General features: G+C 42.8%; 1 protein-coding gene across 2 annotated transcripts in view; it reads left to right on the plus strand.

Annotated features, from left to right (window-relative positions):
- The window catches only part of fgf14 (fibroblast growth factor 14), a 133,117-nt gene that overhangs the window by 89,949 nt on the left and 23,781 nt on the right, over positions 1 to 19,387 (plus strand). For both annotated transcript variants that reach the window (XM_069662816.1, XM_069662818.1), the window contains exons 2-3: positions 342 to 452; positions 2,157 to 2,260. In XM_069662816.1, the coding sequence (XP_069518917.1) occupies positions 342 to 452; positions 2,157 to 2,260 (215 nt within the window). The remainder of the gene's footprint in view (positions 1 to 341; positions 453 to 2,156; positions 2,261 to 19,387) is intronic.

Raw genomic sequence — 19,387 nt, forward strand, 5'->3', positions numbered from 1 at the left:
CCCTGTTGGGTCAGCTGGAAGGGACAGAGCTCAGACGCTTTCACATCCTGCACACTACGGACCCAGAGAGGGTGCTGTTGGGTCCATTATTGGAGTCAGGCGACCACAGATTAATTCTGCTGCCTATAATTGGATGGCCTATCTCTGAGCGGGGCAGGGCTTATGTGCCTGCAAAGTTGGCAGTGGGATTTGCCTGTGAACGTACTACAGGAGCCAAATAATTCTGCAGTCAGAAATCAACACTCTCTACCAATGTTATCTGTGTTGTATTAAAGCAAAGTTTCATTGTGTGCTAGTTGCTAATGTTTCCCCTGTTCTTTCTCCCTCTTTCTCTCCTGCAGATCCCCAGCTCAAGGGTATAGTGACCAGGTTATATTGCAGGCAGGGATACTACTTGCAAATGAACCCCGATGGCTCTCTTGATGGGACCAAGGATGACAGCAGTAATTCCTGTGAGTACCTTGACTCTGTCTGTTGGCCTTTTAGATCAAATATTTGACAGGTGTCTGGAAATGTTTGAAGAATGGCTAACAGAGGGAACGGTAGAATTTAAATCGACTGCTATCGGAGAAGACGACAATCGAGTTATCGGTATTGGTCATAGACTGTATTTAAGAAGTGGATGTGACCTTTTGGGTTTAAAATGAAGCCTCTGCAGGAGTGCCGTAATCTGCATTATTTACAATGGCCAGCAGGAGGCGACTGCACTGGTTCAAAAGGGTGTAAGGTAATATGAAACCAGATGGGAAAGTGACCCCACTTCTGAGTTGCCTCGGTTAACATTTTCCTAATGAGTTTATGACTTAGAGTAACATCAACCATAAAGCAGGGTATGCTTTAGGAAGGGAATTTGAAGCTAAGGCGTCTTCAGAAGCCTTTTGGAGAAAGAAGCCTTCACAGGCTACTATAGCAATCCGTCAACCAGGATAGAGTTTAAACAATGCGTATCCAACCTCTCCTCCAAATAAGGGCTCTTCTGGGTCCAAAAAAACCAAGATGGTGGCAGCCAATTGACAAAATTGAGGCTCTGAAATGGGGGTTCTCAAACCAATGGGTCACACTGTGGCAACGTCCATTTTTTAAACTATCTAAGTTACTTGTAGACAAAGTTTTTTGTTTCAGGTTAGTGCCTTGCTTCCTTCCTGGTCTAGATTTACTTTTCAGGTAGACAAAATGAACCAGCTTACTTCCTGTCTAGCTTCTTTAACCTTCAGGCCAATGCCTTCCCTTATTTCTCAGCCTTTGGAGCACAAGTGTTCCTCTTACAGCTTTATCCTCCTCTCTGAGACGGAAAGTGGACCAAGAAACAGTAGGCTTAACAGGAAGAAAAGGGTATTATTAGCTTGTTCTGGCACCGCTCCTCGATAGCGCTCCAGGCTAGGTGGTTAATTTGATTCCAGTGCTCGGTGCTAACTCTAGCCTGACACTCAGTATTGCGTCTCTTACTCCTGTCAGCATGAGGAGATGTGGCACATATCACATTTGATAGGCTGAAGGGGCTTATTGAAACATGAGGGACACAAAGGATATGTCATATCATTAAAATTCCAAGATTAAGTGTTGGCGCTGACTGCTAAAACGTTAAACTTTACATCTTTTATTTGGCCAAAAGCCACCAAAAATGCAACAGTGACGTATTAGTTCTCTCGACCTTCCCCTGGGCTCCAAACCTGCCAATACCAATTACTTACTGGGTCAGCTTAGGCCATTATGTGGCTTTAAGTCTCCCATATACACACTTAATGTCACAGCCAGGCCAATCCTGTTGTTTCTCACCAGTGCAAACAATGGCCATTACCTACCAGGCCCAAGGAGGCTGCTACAACAACAAAGGGGCCATTAAATCTGCCACGCACCAGTGGTGGCCTCAATTACAGCTACTCCTCAGGTAGCGCTGGGTGGCCGTGGCCATGCTAGGCTAGTCACGTGCACCAACCATGCAGTAGTTCATCTTCAGAGATTACCAACTGCTAGCAATTGTATTAAGCATGCTTTGTGAGGCGTTAATGATGTGCAGCTTGCATTTGGATAATGAAATACATGATAATTTTAATCATTTTCCCCAGTGTATTCAATGTTCACTTAATGGTTTGGTAATTACGTTTGGTAATATTTTTATGTATGTGTGTTTGCCTGTCCAAATGTGTGTTTTTCAGCTTTGTTCAACCTTATTCCTGTGGGCCTCAGAGTTGTCGCCATTCAGTCCGTGAAGACAGGGTTATACATCGCCATGAACGGGGAGGGCCATCTGTACACATCAGTAAGCCGATATTCTATTATGTCCTATTGTCAAAATGTCTGAGCATGTATTGAAAATGTTCTTGAATATGTCTGCAGCATACAAAAACCTGCATTACACACATTCACAATGAGTAATATGAATCTGTTTTAGGGATGCACGATATTGGATTTTTTGCCGATATGCCGATATTTTCCAACCCTTTTTGCCTATTTCGATACCGATATTAGGCACGTTTTTTTCCCCACCTAATTGCAGAGAACATCAAGTCTCCCCTGTAGTGGAGTTGATATCATGCCTACTCTTATCGTAGTAGCCAAAAACTGCCATACTGCAGACATCTTGCACCCTTCTTCACGCTTGACAGAAGAGACATTGTACAAATGGTCGCATGTCTGATCACTCACATTTCTTAGCGCACCTGAATGCAGCATTTCCCCAGAACATGGCAGTGAGGTAGACATGCCCGGACTTGTTTACCGCACCTACTACGGAGACATCAGTGATCGCTGACGGACTCTTTTTATCATGTGTGCGTCCACGAATATGCAAGTTGTGTATGTTACACTCTGTTAGCATCGGCTTTGGCCGTGAGTGTATTTTCGGCATGGTTGATGTTAAGTCCGGTAGAATGACGAGAATGTGAGCTAACTGTTAGCTATTTAAGAGTTATGAAAGTTGTTCGAGTTTCTGTGACTTTTTAGTCTTTATTTGTATATTGTTGATAACTTTGTGCAGGCAGAGCGTGCGCACACTCAAGCTGGGTTAATGTCGTAGCATTAGGTCAAGGTTTTTAGGGAATCATCGAGCATTTAGGCAGAATTAAAGCGTTGTTTTATCGGCTGAAAATATCTGAAGAAAAATGACATATCTGCCGATGCCAATATGTCATTTTCAAGCCATAATCTGCAGATACTGATAACGTGCCGATAATATTGTGCATCCCTAATCTGTTTAAGGCTTTTGTGCCTGTATCATGTGTTACCTATGAAAAGAAGAAAAAAAAAAAGAGATTCATATACAGATGAAATAAAATCATCAATTATTACAGCACACCAGGCATCATTTCCAATACGGGACCCTGAACATGCCTCAAATATTTACCACATTTGCACCAGGATAATTGCATTTCACTGAAGGTTATGGATCCCATTAAGCTGAAATTCTTGCATGCAGGCTTCTATTCATCAGCTTAAATTCCCCCAAGAGTTTTCATTCCCTATGAAAAACCATTTACACCAGGTGACATAATTCAGAAGGAACACATATTCCGCCTTCCTCCCACGGGATCTGCTTTCATGCTGTTATATTAAGAAGTATAAATCGCTCAGTCTTGGGAATTTCTCTGTCCCTGTGTTAAGCATAATGTAAACCCAGAGATGCAGAGCTGTTTTTGACCAGACACCAGAGGGGAAGTCATTCTTTTTCACCCACTGTTATCGACCTCTTCTCTTCAAAATAAACTAGGCTTCTGCAGGCCAGACAGCCAAGGGGGTGATAAGCCCTCACCCAGCACAGATAGAGCCGCTAGTCTCACTCCTCCACTCCGTCCTCACCCAGTCATTCAGATCGATCAGCAGGAGGAACATTGGGAGAAGTGTTCCTCTCCCAGACAGGAGTATCCATCAGAGTCACTGTCTCTCCTCCCCTCTGCTGTCCTCATGTTCCTAATCCTCGGAGCGCAGAGCACCAATCGCCATCTTATTCTTCATTCATTACCCCGGAGGTTTAGAGGGGCTACTTCTCTTACTGTACAATGTGCCGGTCTTCCGCTGCAATTCTCTAATACTTAATCACCGCTTGACTTAAGCCATAAAATGAAATTCATTTTAGAAGGATTGACCCAGAATCCTATCGATTCTGTTAAGGGACTGCACAGCAGGGATTATAAATGAATATATTCTATGGGTGCACAGTGCTGCATAGCACAAAAAGGGTGTCATCTGTACAATTTGTTGATTGCATACAATAGTTTTGTCTTGCAGACCTAAACTCAACACATTTGATTACAGCAGCGTACCTGGTAATGTACATTTTATTAATTATACAGTTCTAGCATGAAATCTTGAAGATCTAAGTTTCGTTCTCTTTGGCGGCACCTGTGGTGATAAACGGTAATTGTGGAAGCACACTTCCCAGATATCCAGACATTGTTGCATGTGTGACGTCCACGGTTGGCTCTGGTTGTAACTCTTGATTTTCCTTTAGACTGTTTGCCTTCATCTGAGCGTCTAATTTGTTTCTTTTTCTTTGGATTTTCACTTATTCTTGAAGTTGTATCTGTAGTCATCCATCTTTTCTTTGTTTGTTCAGCCATAGTAGATTACTGTTTACTCACAACACTTGCAGAGACCGCTTAGCTCCGCCTACCCTCTCTGGCAGACCAACCACTGCTGGGTGATGGAAAACATGTCACTAACTGGCACCTCACTCCAGACAGCAAATGCAAAGGCTTTCATCAGTGGGCCATAGGCTCAATCACCATTGTGTGACCTCATTGGGCGATGGATATTGACTTAACAGACATTTATTTACATGAAAATCTTCAAGATTATATCTTTAATTCTACTAAACATTCAAATAATTCTTTCCACAATAAAAGCGAATGCTAGAAGACAACAATTTGGCAGACATTAAAACACACAAAACTGCAACTGTTGGAAAAGAGAAGCATGTAGTCGGCTTTACATAAAATCTAAGACGCAAGAATATGGATAATATCTAAACCCTGTAATATGAGATATACTACTGTATACAACAATTATACTACTAAAGCAAAGATCATCTGTTTGCTCTGTTTAGTTCTTTCTGTACAGAATTAGTCTATCCATCCATCCATTATCTATACCGCTTATCCTGTTCAGGGTCGCGGGGGGCTGGAGCCTATCCCAGCTGTCAGTGGGCGAAGGGCGGGGTACACCCTGGACTGGTCGCCAGTCAATCGTACGGAATTAGCCCGGATTGATAATATATATACAGTATATATATACGTTAATCTGCTGCATTGTTCTTTTTGTACAGTACATAAATTGCATATTTGGGTGAAGACAAAATAACCAAATAAACACTCGGCAAAAAAAGACCTAAAGCCGAAAGTAAATGACTCACTTTTTACAGATTAGCGTAAAGCTAGGTGAAATCGTATCCCATGGCAAATGTCGATCTTTGTCTACTCAACTACTGTCGACCTTGTCTGGTGGTTATGATTGATGTTCCTCTTCGTCCTCGGATATTATCATTACAGTATTATGCCATGTAATGATTTCCAATGCTACACCACTTGTCACATTTAAAAAATGTTAGGTGTATTTTACTCTTGGAAGTTAATCAATGGTTTTCTGTTTATCTTATAAGCTGACAATTGCTGCCGTGAGCATCGCCAGATCTGCTCTAAAGATAATAAATGCTGCTAATTGGCATTCGCGCTAACCCAAATCCCTTCTCTTTCGGAACAATGTTTGCTGCAAGTATGTTACTTTGGAAACTTTTCCCCTGAAGTGTTTTTGGATTTTTGTCTACTTGCCAACATGTTTCCAGTTCTAAGTGCTGTGAAGTGGGCTTTGTTGAGCCTGGTTTGCGATGTGTTCCTTTAGCGCCATTTGCCCTGCTCTCCTCAGCACACTGCTCCCTTTGCTCCATTTGCAGCTTATTTCTGTGCTAATGGAGGTTCTGATCAGACCTCGACTATCCAGCCACCCACTCAAAGGTCTCTTTCTGCTCCTTAGTATGAGAATTACTCCGGTAATGGCTGCCTTGTGAGATGTTCCTCAGCCTCCCCCTGCTTTTCTGCCTCTTCTCTCCTCCTCCGTAAGCAAGGTACAACCATTCCTCCCATTAGCACTCTGCTCCTTCACTAGCCAGGATCTGACAGTCGACCTTTTCTACCCATTAAGACTATTTGATTACAGCGCACTCGCATTTTCAGAAACTGCTTTGAAGGTTGTATCAGTGCTGAACAACATGTTGCTTTGGAGGTGGTTTTGCACACAGTATTTAGGGGAAACAACCCGACTTTTTTCTCAATAAGGCCCAAAGCTAAGTCATTTTTATTAACTGGGATTTACCCGGTCACTTGTTATGCTCTCACAATATTAAATTAATTACCGAGGCTTTTACTGCGGTGACGTACTTTGAAAATGAATGACACTCATTTTTTTAGCAGATGAAGCGAATCAAAAGGAGAGTCCAACTCTTTCAGGGAAAAAGACGGAAAGCCCATTCAAGGCCTGTGGTAGTGCATCATATTCTTTTGTGCGAGGAACCCAAAGGCGCAGCGAGCGACGCGAATGACAGAGATAGCATCAAAGTGACTGTGCAGCCAGGCACAAAGGACACACCATGGAATAAAGGAGAGTTCAATCATCTCACCCCTTTTTAATCTGCTCCTTTTGTATCTGAGCCAATAAACTCCCGGCTAATTTCTCCTGCAGGCTGCTCCCTGGATCAGGCACTCCTTGTGAAATGTAATAAGGGGGGAAAAGGAATTCTCTTAGCTTGTTGAAGATGGGAGCGGAAACAAGACTTGTGGAAGTCTCTTGATAACTGTTATAGAACTCTTTATGCAAAAAACAGGCAAATTCAAATGAGATAAAACATAAAAATCTTAATTATTCTGTAGGGACTGCGATATTAAATCCCTAAAAGCAGACAAGGAAGTGTTGGATTGTGTACTTTTGTTACACATGATGAAATGATGGTGCCAGAGAATGCAACTCCCCATAGTGCCGATTGTGTTGCTGTTTTTCTTTCCTGCTCATACAGACTCCCAACCATCTCTCAAGTGGAAAGGTTGGGCTTTTCATGGTCGGCTGGTTTTCTTTAGAGCTAGTTCCCCCATTCCCTCACATCACTGGAGTCTCTCACTGCAGGCTTTCTTTATCAGGAGTCTGCACTTGTTACTGCTACCTTTCATGATTGTCAAATTGACTTGCCACATCACTTGAGTGGTCCTTTTTCAAAATGAAATCCTTGAGAGAACCAATCTGGAGCAGCGCGGCGGCTTTAGCTTCACTTGTTATAGAGGCTGTATCATCAGCAGCATGAGCACGGAAAGACTGAGGGCGTCTGCTTCCTGTAGTGTTCAATTCAGAATGTATGAAAAGTCCAAGGGGCTGGATGTGAGGGCTCCCTCGGCTTGCATCAGTATGAAAATGAAAGTGCATGACGGCTGTGTGCAGGGAGGAAAAGAAAAGAGCGACTTATTCAGGAGTGAGCGGAGTGAAACCAACAGAGTCCTTCCAGAAGGCTCGAGTCTTCTGGGTTCCGGTATTTGATATTTTCCCACCAGCATTTTTAGTGGGCTTCCAACCCTCTTAGGTCGATTTTCTAATGTCGTTCTCAAACATTCTGCCTATTAGGAACACCCTCCCATGGATGCACTTTGCTCCCTTACTTCCATCTTCAGGTGTCTTGCAAACATTTGGCATTTCATGGATAAAAGATCCAGTTGCACCTGATATTTAAATGACCTTTAAGTGTGAGGGTATTTCATTCGATTTAGAGATTTGTGCAAGACACCCAAGTTGGTTATATTTCTCTGTCTGCTGTATGTGGAACCTTTGCCTTTTTTTATACTTCTGATGAATAAGCCTGTGACAACGATTCCTCTCATCAGCATGAAAGGAGAAATCAATTCTTTTCAATGGATCTGTTGGAAGCGACAAGTTAAATCCACTAATCCCACAAGCTTTGGTGAATTGTGACACCTGAATTTGTGCCATTGACCGACGGCTTAATCATGACAGTACTTACCTTTTAAGAGAATGTAGAACAAGGTGGTCCAACACAAGCTTTGCCTTGCTAGCTAACGCAAACTAGCTTGTATAGCCATTGTCCCTCAGTAGCCCTTGTCAGTACCCGATCCGTTCTAGGCATGCGCATACTTATTCCTGCCCGATTTGTACCAGACGTGAACATTTGACGGCAGCAAGTCTTTTTTTTAATAACTTTATTAACAACACAATATTAGACAAATACACTACACTGCAAAACAAGTAACAGTACATGGCCGTTATTAGCCAACATAAAATCACAGAAAGGTTGCATAACTGCTTGTTTTATGAACATTTATTGTGAAAAGATGTTTTACTAAAATCACGTGGTGATCAATGCAGACACGCATGCGTGGAACAAATCGGGCAGTGTCGTAAAACAGGTTCAATTCTGCGCATACGCTGACTTTTGCGCATGCGCAGAACGGATCGGGCAGCCGGGACGGATTGGGTACTGACAGCCTTTACATCTTCCTAGCTGGTTAGCATGTAAGCGGTTAACTTGCTAGCTTACTTCGTCTGCTAGCCCTGCTTTTTAGAAAGTACAAAGCTAGGTCAAATAATTCCCCAAGCAAAATGGGAATATTTGTCAACTTTCTCTGGCGGTTGGATTCAACACACGTTACGTTCCCTTTTCACCCACACACTAAATCTGTGCTTAGGAAATGTTATGCCTTGTAAGATTTCAGTGTCACTCCAGCTATCATAATCCATAAATTGTTTGGTGTTTTCAAACCGAGGAAGTTATTAATCAATGGTTTGGTGTTTTTTCATTCTAAGCTTAAAATATCTGCTGTGAAAGGTCACATACCCAGACAGCGCTGACGGAGAAAACTTGCTTAGGTTTTAGCTTTAGCTTGCTAGCTAACAACGCCAACTAGCTTGTGTTTTCTAGCCTTGTAAGTCCCTGCGTGTTCTTTTCTCGTTAGTACTTTAGTAGTGGAATTGCTAGCTACTTCTTCTGCTACCCTGACACGTAGCCTACTTTCTATGTCTGTTTCCCAAGAGGGCTCGGACATTTCTATTCTTTTTATTTTTGTATACCAAAGGCCAAATTGTGACACATGTTCAGAAGACACTGCATTTTTTTAATAAAGGCGTATGAATGTGTGTATGTGTGTGTTGAGCTACATACAGTTAAGAGCCCAGCAGATGGCTTCATGTTTTATTGGTGTTCATTGCAAACCTGCCTGCATGAAAATGATCTCTTTTACAGTTAAGGGGTTTTTTATGCAATGAATGGGGGGCATCAGGGGGAACACAGGTGCCATTCATGCAAATGAAGCCTCAGGCATTTGGAGGAGAATTACTCACAAGTGTGCAATAATCTAAATGATACTCTCACTTTAGAAACATTACATTAAATGTATGTATAATGCAACGAAACAGACTCGCAGCAACAATTCCAGCAGGATTGATTCATGAAAATCATCAAAACCACTTCAACAAATCAACTGAGATACCGTATTCCTAACAGCAGAGCAGGTTGCTGACTGTTATATTTTCCCATTCCTACAGATCTCTGCTACCTATAGTAATTACTCAGATGATTTCGCCTCCAGATGAGTGTCAGGCTCAGAGTTGAGGTGGGGGGGAGCCTCATTATTTCCAAAGCGTTGCTCTCTCCTGCCTTTAATGCAGTGTCAGTGTCAGGGAGGGGTGCTGGTCATAAGGGTTGGAGGGAGAGCAGCTTCATGCATTAATGAACAACAAGGTCGGAGGTAGGCGTCAAAGCTGAACTGGTGAACTGCTGGCCGGGGCCAAGAGGAGCTAAGAATAGACAGAGCAGTCCTTCAGACATATGATATCGCTGCTGTTATTCATGGATTTCTAATGGACAGACTCTCCTGGCGTGCTATAAAATATTATAGCTCAGAATACACACATTGGAAGAATAATTGAGACTTGAAAAATACTTTCCTCCCTGAGTGGGGAGTTACCACAGACTGTATGAATAATGGACGCAGCCACCATCACTTCACCCATTGGCTTAGGGACCATCTTTTTGAAGCCCTAATTTTGGCATCTTGGCCTCCACCATGTTCTGGCTACAAGTGAGCATCATGTGGTGCTGGAGAGTAGTGAGGGGTTGGCAAATGCAAAATTATCAAAGCTAAACAGTCCGTGTTTAGCCCGTGGCTAATTCATTAGCAATTCTAGTTGTAGTGGTAGCTGACTGTAGTTGTTTAGACTAAAGGAGCTAAGAGAGATGGTGGAACAAAACGAACATAATTCCATTTAGAGAGCATAAATCAAGAGAAAGATATAACAAGCCAGGTATGGTGAGTGCATGCACAGATACCTGCTAATTAGTTCTAACATTTGCATTAAAAATGCCCAAAAGGCAGGGTTAAGTTCAGTGATTGAATTAGCAGAGGGGACACCTAGCAGACAGCTAGCTGTGGTCACAATGGTGATTGAGTTTGTGGAAACTTTCACGGAAAAAATCACAAGTGGCGCCCAGTTAGTGACGCGTTTTCCATCACCCAGCAGTGGTTGGTCTACCAGAGAGGGTAGGCGGAGCTAAGCAGCTGCTTTTCCGCTCTCTGCAAGTGTTGCAAGTAAACAGTAATCTACTATGGCTGAACAAACAAAGAAAAGATTGATGACTACAGATACAACTTCAAAAATAAGTGAAAATCCAAAGAAAAAGAAACAAATTGGACGCTCAGATGAAGGCAAACAGTCTAAAAAGGAAAGCGAACGCCAGCGAGGAAAATCAAGAGTTACAACCGTGGACGTCACACATGCAACACTGTCTGGATATCTGGGGAGTGGGCTCCCGTTTATCCCCATAGGTACCGCCAAAGTGATCAAAACTGAGACCTTCGAGATTACCACTTTAATTATGCAAAACTTTAAGCCTTAAAATGGTTCAGGGGATAAACATTAACCCCCTGTAAAGTTGTCCTGAATGAAGTCATAAGCTTTAGAGACCAAAAATGTTGTTTGTACCAGGCTGTGAATAACATGGGAGTCTATAGGGAGTAACTTCCTTTTGGAGCCAGCCTCAAGTGGCCACTAAAGGAACTGCAGTTTATAGCCCTGTTGTGCTGGTTTAATTCCCGGCCCTTAGAGGTTACAGCTTAGGAGTTACCCACCATAAAACAGGGAGTCCTCCCACGGTGCGTTTAGCTTCACCTGTGGGGATTATGCCTCTCTGAGCAATAAATCATACATACACCACACAGCTGATTTGTCCTCTATCTCTTTCCAGGTCATCAACTTAAGGTCTATTAATACCACATCTCCCCCTGTTCCTCAATCACTCTGTTATTCCCCTGTTTATTTAAGGCAATTAAGAGTCGGCAAGGCAGCTGTTTCCTGAATCACTGGTTTACATGACACATATTTATGATGTGCAGCATAGCAGTGAAGTGACTGCATGTTCTTGGAGGGAAATCAGGACATACATAATGGATCATGAAAGTCTCTGAACACTCCAAGTCCTGAAGTCACTATTAACCTGCCAAGTTGTGTACTTTGCATATAGCAGAATGTGGGAGGCTTTTAAATTCAAATCAGATGTTTTTTCCTGCGATGCGTGTTACATCATCTTACCCTTTCATCATGTGCGCATCTTGCAGATGAATTTCAGTGAGACTCCTGTAAAGTTCCCTTCAGCAGTCCCGATGGATACATGCTGTACTGTTTATAGAGCACAGAGTTTCTTCAGGCAGAGCACTGAAGTTGTGCTTGCATTAGCTGATTGGCGTCAGCTGCGTCTTTAATGCTCCGCTATCAGTGCCTCATTTGTTAGCTTCTTGGCTACCAGGAGACTAAAGATCAATCATACTTTATATGTACTTTAGCATCAACTTTTCAGAGTGATTTCTTGGCTGATTCTCTCATGCCAATTTGTTTGCTGAGGCATCGTCTTCTGTGCTGCTAGTTGGTTTGATTTGATTATCATGTATTTGTTTGTTAAGGGAGATTCATTCTCAAAGCGAAACCTTCCTTGGATTCTTCTCTGTTTCATTTCCTCCAAAGCTAACGTCTAACTCTTTGCTAAGTGGTCAAATCCTGAAATTATATATGAATGAATTTTGCTTGTCCAAACATCTCATACTCGCAGGCCAATCAGCCAATTGCTGGGCTGTGACCCTTTTCCTGAAACATACTTAGGTTGTGAACGAATTACATGTTGCTGTACATAACCAGAAGCAGTGGCATGCTAAAGGGGGAAGGGCAAATGCCATGGGTAGGGATGCACAGATACCAATATCAAGTATCAGGCGGTGTCGGAGCTTAAGTACCCGCAAAACTACGCCGATACAACCGCACTTGATACCACTTTACGGCTTGACGTCTCCCGTTAGTTAAGCAGGTAGGCAGAGAAGGAGCAATGTCACTGAAAAAGGCTTAGTCCTCACAGACAGCACAGCCAAACTGAAGCTAACAGAGTGTAACATAAACATTAAGGCAAACTAACTTGCATATTCATGGACGCACACGCGATAAAAAGAGCCCGCCTGCGATCACTGATGTCTCCGTAGTAGGTGCAGTAAACAAGTCCGGGCATGTCTCCCTCACTGCTGTGTTCCGGGGATGCGCTGTGTAGTGCTGCGTTCAGGTGCACTCAGAAGTGGGAGTGCTCATCATGTTACCTTTTTTGCACTTTATGTGGTATGTTGTGTTGTACTGAAATCCACTGAATGTGTTGTAGGTTACACGAAAGTAAAATTTGTGGCAGTGTCATGTTTGTTAAGTCAAACAGAGTTGAGTGTTAAAATGTAGCAACAGTTGCATCATTCTGTCGATTTACTTTGCTACAGTCAGAAAGTGAGGAACATTTGATGATCTGTAATGATGTTATTAAGTACTCATATCGGTACTCGTAAGTACTTGTACTTGGTGCACTCCTAGCCATGGGGCACCAGGGGGCAGAAAGTCGTGATGCGAAACGACAACGTGGACATTTTGAACTATAGAGACGTACCATGAGGGCACACTGTCTCACACGTGTGTGCGGAGCCAATTAATTTTCCGACATGTATCATTTATCCACTGGAGACCACCCAGAGGGCACACATCATATTTTATCGACAGAGGCATCCATGAGGGCACTTTCAATGTGTTTTTTCAGACATGGGGGCACCATGGGGGGACGATTGTCGCCCGATAGGCCTGGGTGTTATCACCGTTATGTTTTCAGCATTCATTGATCATAAGATTTTAACAGGAGTGAATTATCTGCAAAGATCTCCTCCTGATTGAAATGAAAGCCCTGATAAATGAATCAGTAAAAACTCTTGATTGACACTTAATTTTGTGGACCTTTTTTTAATCTTTGGAGGATAACGAGAGTTCACTTCCTGCATCTTTCATGCTCAATCAATGCTTTGCAATAGGATAGGGTCATGTAGTTTCATACATACTTTAAATGCAAGCAATAAAGCCTGCAGTATAGTTTTTTCTGCCATGTTCTATCCATATCAAGTAATAATGTCCAAAGTTTATCGTCTGTATCGATGCAGTTTTTATCCTGGTCCCCTGACGAGTTCATCTTATCTCCCAGTCTTACCATAAAGTCGATGGTGCACTAACTTACCTGAATCGAAACCTGATCTTGAACTGAGGAAAAAAAATCCCAAATAAACTGACGAACTATACTTGGACGGTTTTTATACCAGCTTTTCTCCATTGCAGTCTTTGCTGTAGTTTCAGTGCTTCTGCTCTCGTGATGGCCCCCTCTCTAAGCTTCACAATGACCCCTTTCTGCACCAGCCGGTTGCACAGTTAAATGTGCATCCTGGCTGCTCTGAAAGCCTGTGCGGGTCCCTTTGAGCTGCCCAGTAATCCATTTTCTACATCTCCGAGGTTGTTTATCTGTATCTTCATCGAAGCATGTTCCAGCTGCATTTCTCCTCCCCAAGTGGGCTGACTTTCTACCACGGTGGCCATCAGCCAAGTATCGATCTGTCAGCCAGAGCTTACCCTGACTCTCCCTCATCCATCTGGGATAATCCCTACATCTCTATTAAAATGGAGTAGCCAGAAACATTGGTCCGTCATTATGGTATGGATGCTGCAGCTATGAATTATGAGCAGCTGACAGATAATTGGAATGCAGGAGTCTGGAAAGAATACAAAAACGGCATCGTCTGGTTGGGAGTGGGCGACTTTGGAGAGAAAAGGGACGAGGGAACTCCAAGGCGTGTTTGTCAGGGAAAGCCCTGCTGTGGTCAATATAATCAGTGTTGCATGCAGAGAACCTCTGCTTGGTGCCCCATTTACCTGCTGCTCCTTTTGCTAAAAGCATACACCACTTTGATCGACTTAAAAACACACCATCCGACTTAAACATCTGCTTTTTTGAAACACACGCAGGAATATTCACTCATTATTTTTCATATCATGTAGGTCAAAGAAAGCCTTCCACCTGTAAATAATCCCGTGTTCTGTCTGTGTTGACCTTTTAAGAAGTCTGTACGGACCATGCTTTGGTTGCCCATTTATAGACTTCCTGTTAATACCATCAGCTGCTTCCTGATCACTACAGGAAGTGCTTGAATTGGTAGATGTGTACCAATGATGTTCCAAACTGACCCTTCGCTAAGCCCCTCCCTTGAACGACCACTGTCCAATCCTACGTTAGCAACTAAGCACATGAGGCCCGTCAAGCTTTCAGAACAAGGAGAAATGCAGATTCGGTGTGCATATGGAATCTACAAGTCCGACAGCAGATATCCTCAAAGTTTAGAGGGGGGGGGGTCATATTTTTCGCTTTTCCAAAGTCAGAAACTCGAGAGGAGAGATGTCGGACATGGATCAAAAATTGTGGAAGACAGTCGACTGGTCTCCGCTTGCGATCCTGTCTGGCCTTAGCCACCACCACCGATGATATCGGCACAGCCTTCATTGGTTGTGGCAAACTTGTACAGGATTTTGTTGGGCTTTCCTGCTGTGTTTTAGGAGATCCAGTGTTTGGATCAAGCTCACGATTTGCGAGCGATATCCTGACGTGCTTTAAACAAAAGGAAAAAGTGGGATAATTTAGTTTTGCTAGTAATGAGCTAAAACATGCTCGATAATGAAAGTTATAGGGAGTCATAACTAAACATTAGCTTAAAATAAAACAATATATTGACTCACCCTGCTGTGCAACAACATTGTTGTTCCCGTATGATTGTCCTGAACATGTATTGTCAAGACGTGGGGTGCCTGGCGCTCGCATTGTGACCGGTGAGCTTTTGCCTCCATTTTTACGTCCTCTTCATTCTCAACAGTCCGCTGACAAATTATATCCCGGATGCAGCTTTCAATGCGTGTTGTCGTCCTTTCTGTCGACTTCTCTCTCATATTTGGCAACTATATTTCCAGAAATGTGCTTCTTTTTCCCTTTGAACATCTCTCACTGCTATAGTTGAAAACGGCATACTATTTACATGCCGGTGCGGAAGTTTGACAGGCGTAGCAACAGTAACCAAGGGAGACGGGACTTATCGAAGGGTCAGTTTAATACAATACGCGATATAGACATTTATAACCATGGGTTAATAAGTTATAATCCAAGAGTGAAGGACATTTTAAAATGGCAAAGGCTGTAAAGGCTGATCTGCTTTTATTCATCTATTTTGTACGATAAAACATCTATCATTTAAAGGTTATTTTTGGGGGTTTTTATTCCTTTTTCAGGAGAGAGGACAGTGGATATTGTTGGAGACGGGGGGAGGGAGGATCGGGGATGGCCCGCGGCAGGGTGGCCGAGGGCAGGAGTTGAGCCCGGGGCCGGCGCATCAAGGACTGTAGCCTCTGTATATATGGGATGCGTTGTTTAACCGCTGAGCTAAACCGGCCTTCCAAAACATCTAAAATTAAAATGTTTGCAGTGTTAGTGTAGATATTGTCCTTCAGCCTTGCATACTGCAGAGAAAACAACCGGGCTTCAAGTTATTAAGTGGTCTCATGAAAGAAAGGACGGCATAAAAAGGGTCTCAATGTGCACAAATATTGTAATCCAAGGCTATACGTACAGGTTTGCGCTTGTCTGCACAGTCCCCCTCCCTCGTGGATAAATGTTCTCTTATAAACAGATAACATGCAGTGAATTACTTCTTCAGTAAAATCCTCACTGATCAGCACCTGTTGTCTCTCCACCTGCTGCCTCACACAGCCAAACCTTCTCATATTGTAGCACCTGTGCAGACATTTCGCCGTCACCTCGCTGGGACGTTCACCCTTTGTTTAGTTGTGTCACGATTCTCGCTTCTACGTTCATTTCTCTAATTTAACCAGAGACGCGAACATGTTTGCCAACCAGACACCAATGCAATACTTTCTGGAACAGTCATGATTTGGTAGGTAGAAAGTCTAATAATCTGTCACCTAGCAACTGCTACCTTGTGCATGTTTTTGTGATGTCTCGAGGTTCGTTTGCGTGGTTTACTCAAAGACCTTTCAAACTTTGTAATTCCATCAGAAGAGTCGTATTTTTAGTTTGTTTTTAGTAGTTAGGTGAGTTTCAGTTTACAGATATGAATCATTCAGCCAACATGACTGGAACTCTCTCCAAAAGGAAAATCTATTTTAAGAAGTAGTGAGTCACCATCAGTCAACATCAGAAGTCTTTCACCTGTGATCCTTCCTGAATCTTTTAACTTACTTTTGCGTGTCAAATAACGTTTCTTTCAAGCTGAGCAATGTCTTCATGTGTCGATGTCATTGTTTTTCAGTGCTATTGTCTGTATTCTCTTGTCCCTCTTTGAACCTGTTTGGAAAATGCCTGTTCAGAGAATGAGCCTTTAGATTCAGGCCTCTAGTGAGACATTTTTATTGTGCCTGTTTTGTTGCTGTGTTTGAGGATGTGTTTACGCCACTGAGAAGCAGAAAGAATGGAGAAACAGAAGAAGAGTAGGCGCAAGGAAGAGGGAATTCAGATCGTCGGCTCTGTTCCTCTGCGAGGAAATGTTAATATGTAGAAATACAGATGGCATCCTTGACGTTTCTCCATGAATACATATTGCAGTAGTTATCAGAGCAAACACATCTAGTCTGTTCACTGTATTAATGACCCTAGTTCTGGCCTAATTGCTTTCCCAGTGTGTAAATGTCAAGCACCCTGCAAATACAAATGGTACTCTTGTGCTTGTTGCCTCGAGAGCAGCGTAATGTGCAAATGAGCGGCGGAGGAACGAGGGCTCACAAAGCAACAAGTAGTCCTCAGGAGCTCGGTGTCACTCGCAAACTGGCGTCAGATCCTGCTCTTCACGGACCTCTTCTCTGACCTTCTGCTACCTATTGAGGCACAGTTTAGGTGTGTATATACTCAGCCAGCTTATCCCAATGAGCTTGTTTGAACAGGAGTTCATTCTGTATGTGGTGGAATCTCAGTTAACGATCGACACGTGAATTTAGTGAGACCAGGCTTCCTGTAAAAAGCAACAAGCATGAGAGAGTTCCTGTGAAACCATCCATCTTATGGATGTGGCTGCTTTTCCGCTCTCTGCATGTGTTGCGAGTAAACAGTAATCTACTATGGCTGAACAAACAAAGAAAAGATGGATGACTACAGATACAACTTCAACAATAAGTGAAAATCCCCCCCCAAAAAGAAACTAATTCAACGCACAGATGAAGGCAAACAGTCTAAAAAGGAAAGCGACCTTCAGCGAGGAAAATCAAGAGTTACAACCAGAGCCAACCGTGGACGTCACACATGCAGCACTGTCTGGATATCCGGGAAGTGTGCTCCCGCAATTACCGTTTATCACCATAGGCGCCGCCAAAGAGAACGGAACTGAGATCTTCTACCACTTTAACTACATATGGTACACATAACAGTTACTGTTACACATACTTATGTGCCTATGTATAGCTTCAAATGGCTGCTAGAATGACTATAGACTCATTGTCTTGTTTTGCTGAACTTTAGGCCAGGAAACAAACATTACAGCTCCTTTTTTTTAAGAGATTATAAAGAGTTCTGGAGTATGATCAGCAGCTCATATTCATGTTCTCCCCATTTTTTGTTGCTCAAAGCAAAAATGTCTTTGTTAAAAGTGTACCTCCCTTAGTGCAAACTGCAGTGAGTATTTTTTCAGACAGGAAATGGACACCACAACTTTTCTGAAGCCTGTTTAATCGGAGAATCAGGGTGGAACTCATCATATAATCATGGTGCTCAGCCACATAGGGTCACTATAGGTTTTCCAGTGGCTAAATCTAAAGAACCTGTGAGAAATGTCTTTACAAGAAAGTCAAAGTGAAACCAACACATGTATTACCCTGCTTTTGGGTCATCCTTGATACTATTAGGCATCAGGGAATGCTTCATAAAGAGAAACTCCAGAGGGGTTACGGCTTTTTTTATCATGGTTCAAACCTCAGACGGACTTTTGTGTCATACCCACGGGGTTGCAGGCTCAAGTCTTGTTCAAGCTGTTCTCTGTAGCTGAATCAAAGTGTGGGTGTGAATGTGTGAAGGATGGGGGTTCTTTTCCTGCGACAAAAAATGTTCTGCCTGCCTGCAGGTGTAACAGCTTCACTTTTCTCCTTTTCTCCACAAGGATACGTCTTCCTTTTCTATTTCAGCCCGTGAAATGAAAGTAACATTTTATCAAGCTTCACCCCTGGAGTTGTGAAAATCAATACAGTGAGAGCTCTTACAGAAAGGTTGTAAATCATGAAAATGCATTCTCTTAAATCTGAGCTAATCCCTTCTCTGCTGTGTCTATGTGCCTCCTCACACAGCGAGTGTTGCTGCAGGAGTACGAGGAACTACATGTTCAGGGGCAAATATTTGTATGTACTTATGTATAAAAGTAATTACATCATCGGCGTAGAGAGTTAATCAAAAATCTGCGAGTGAGATTGCATTTAGTCTGTTTGAAAATAGCATCCTACTCCCTTGAGAATAGCTCTGACCTGTATGTAAATGTTTGTACTGTACAATCTTGTGGTTAGCGGGAGGCCAGCAGGTCAGAAGGAGTTATTGTGTGATACGCCCACGCACACTCTTCCGAGCGGCTATTCCTACTAGAAAACATGGATAAAAGGAAGCTTCCGCTCATACTGCTTTCAGATAAACACAGAAGGAAGAGCAGATCTGCACTTTAAAACCTTATCACACATTTTCCTGTTGTTTTTAAGGAACATATGTCCAGTTAAGTCTTTAATCACTTATGGAACATCTGCCCGTTCCATATGGGCACAAAGGAAACATCAGAATTTCGGGTTTATTGCTAAATAGGTTCACGTACAAGGACTGTGTGTTGGTGCATAATGAAATCCAGTAGTAACAGCAGTAACATTTCTCACAGACCACCACCAACAAACTCTTTATGGACTTGAGCTGTATCATAAAATGGCACAGGTTGTGGCACAGAGGTCCTGGATGGGGGCTGGATTCTTTAATTTGTCAGTCGCCCAGGTGAGA

This window comes from Semicossyphus pulcher, unplaced genomic scaffold (assembly GCF_022749685.1).
Source record: "Semicossyphus pulcher isolate SPU_LCO1_2020_fin unplaced genomic scaffold, fSemPul1.0.p SCAF_15, whole genome shotgun sequence".
NCBI classification, from domain to species: Eukaryota; Metazoa; Chordata; class Actinopteri; order Labriformes; family Labridae; genus Semicossyphus; species Semicossyphus pulcher.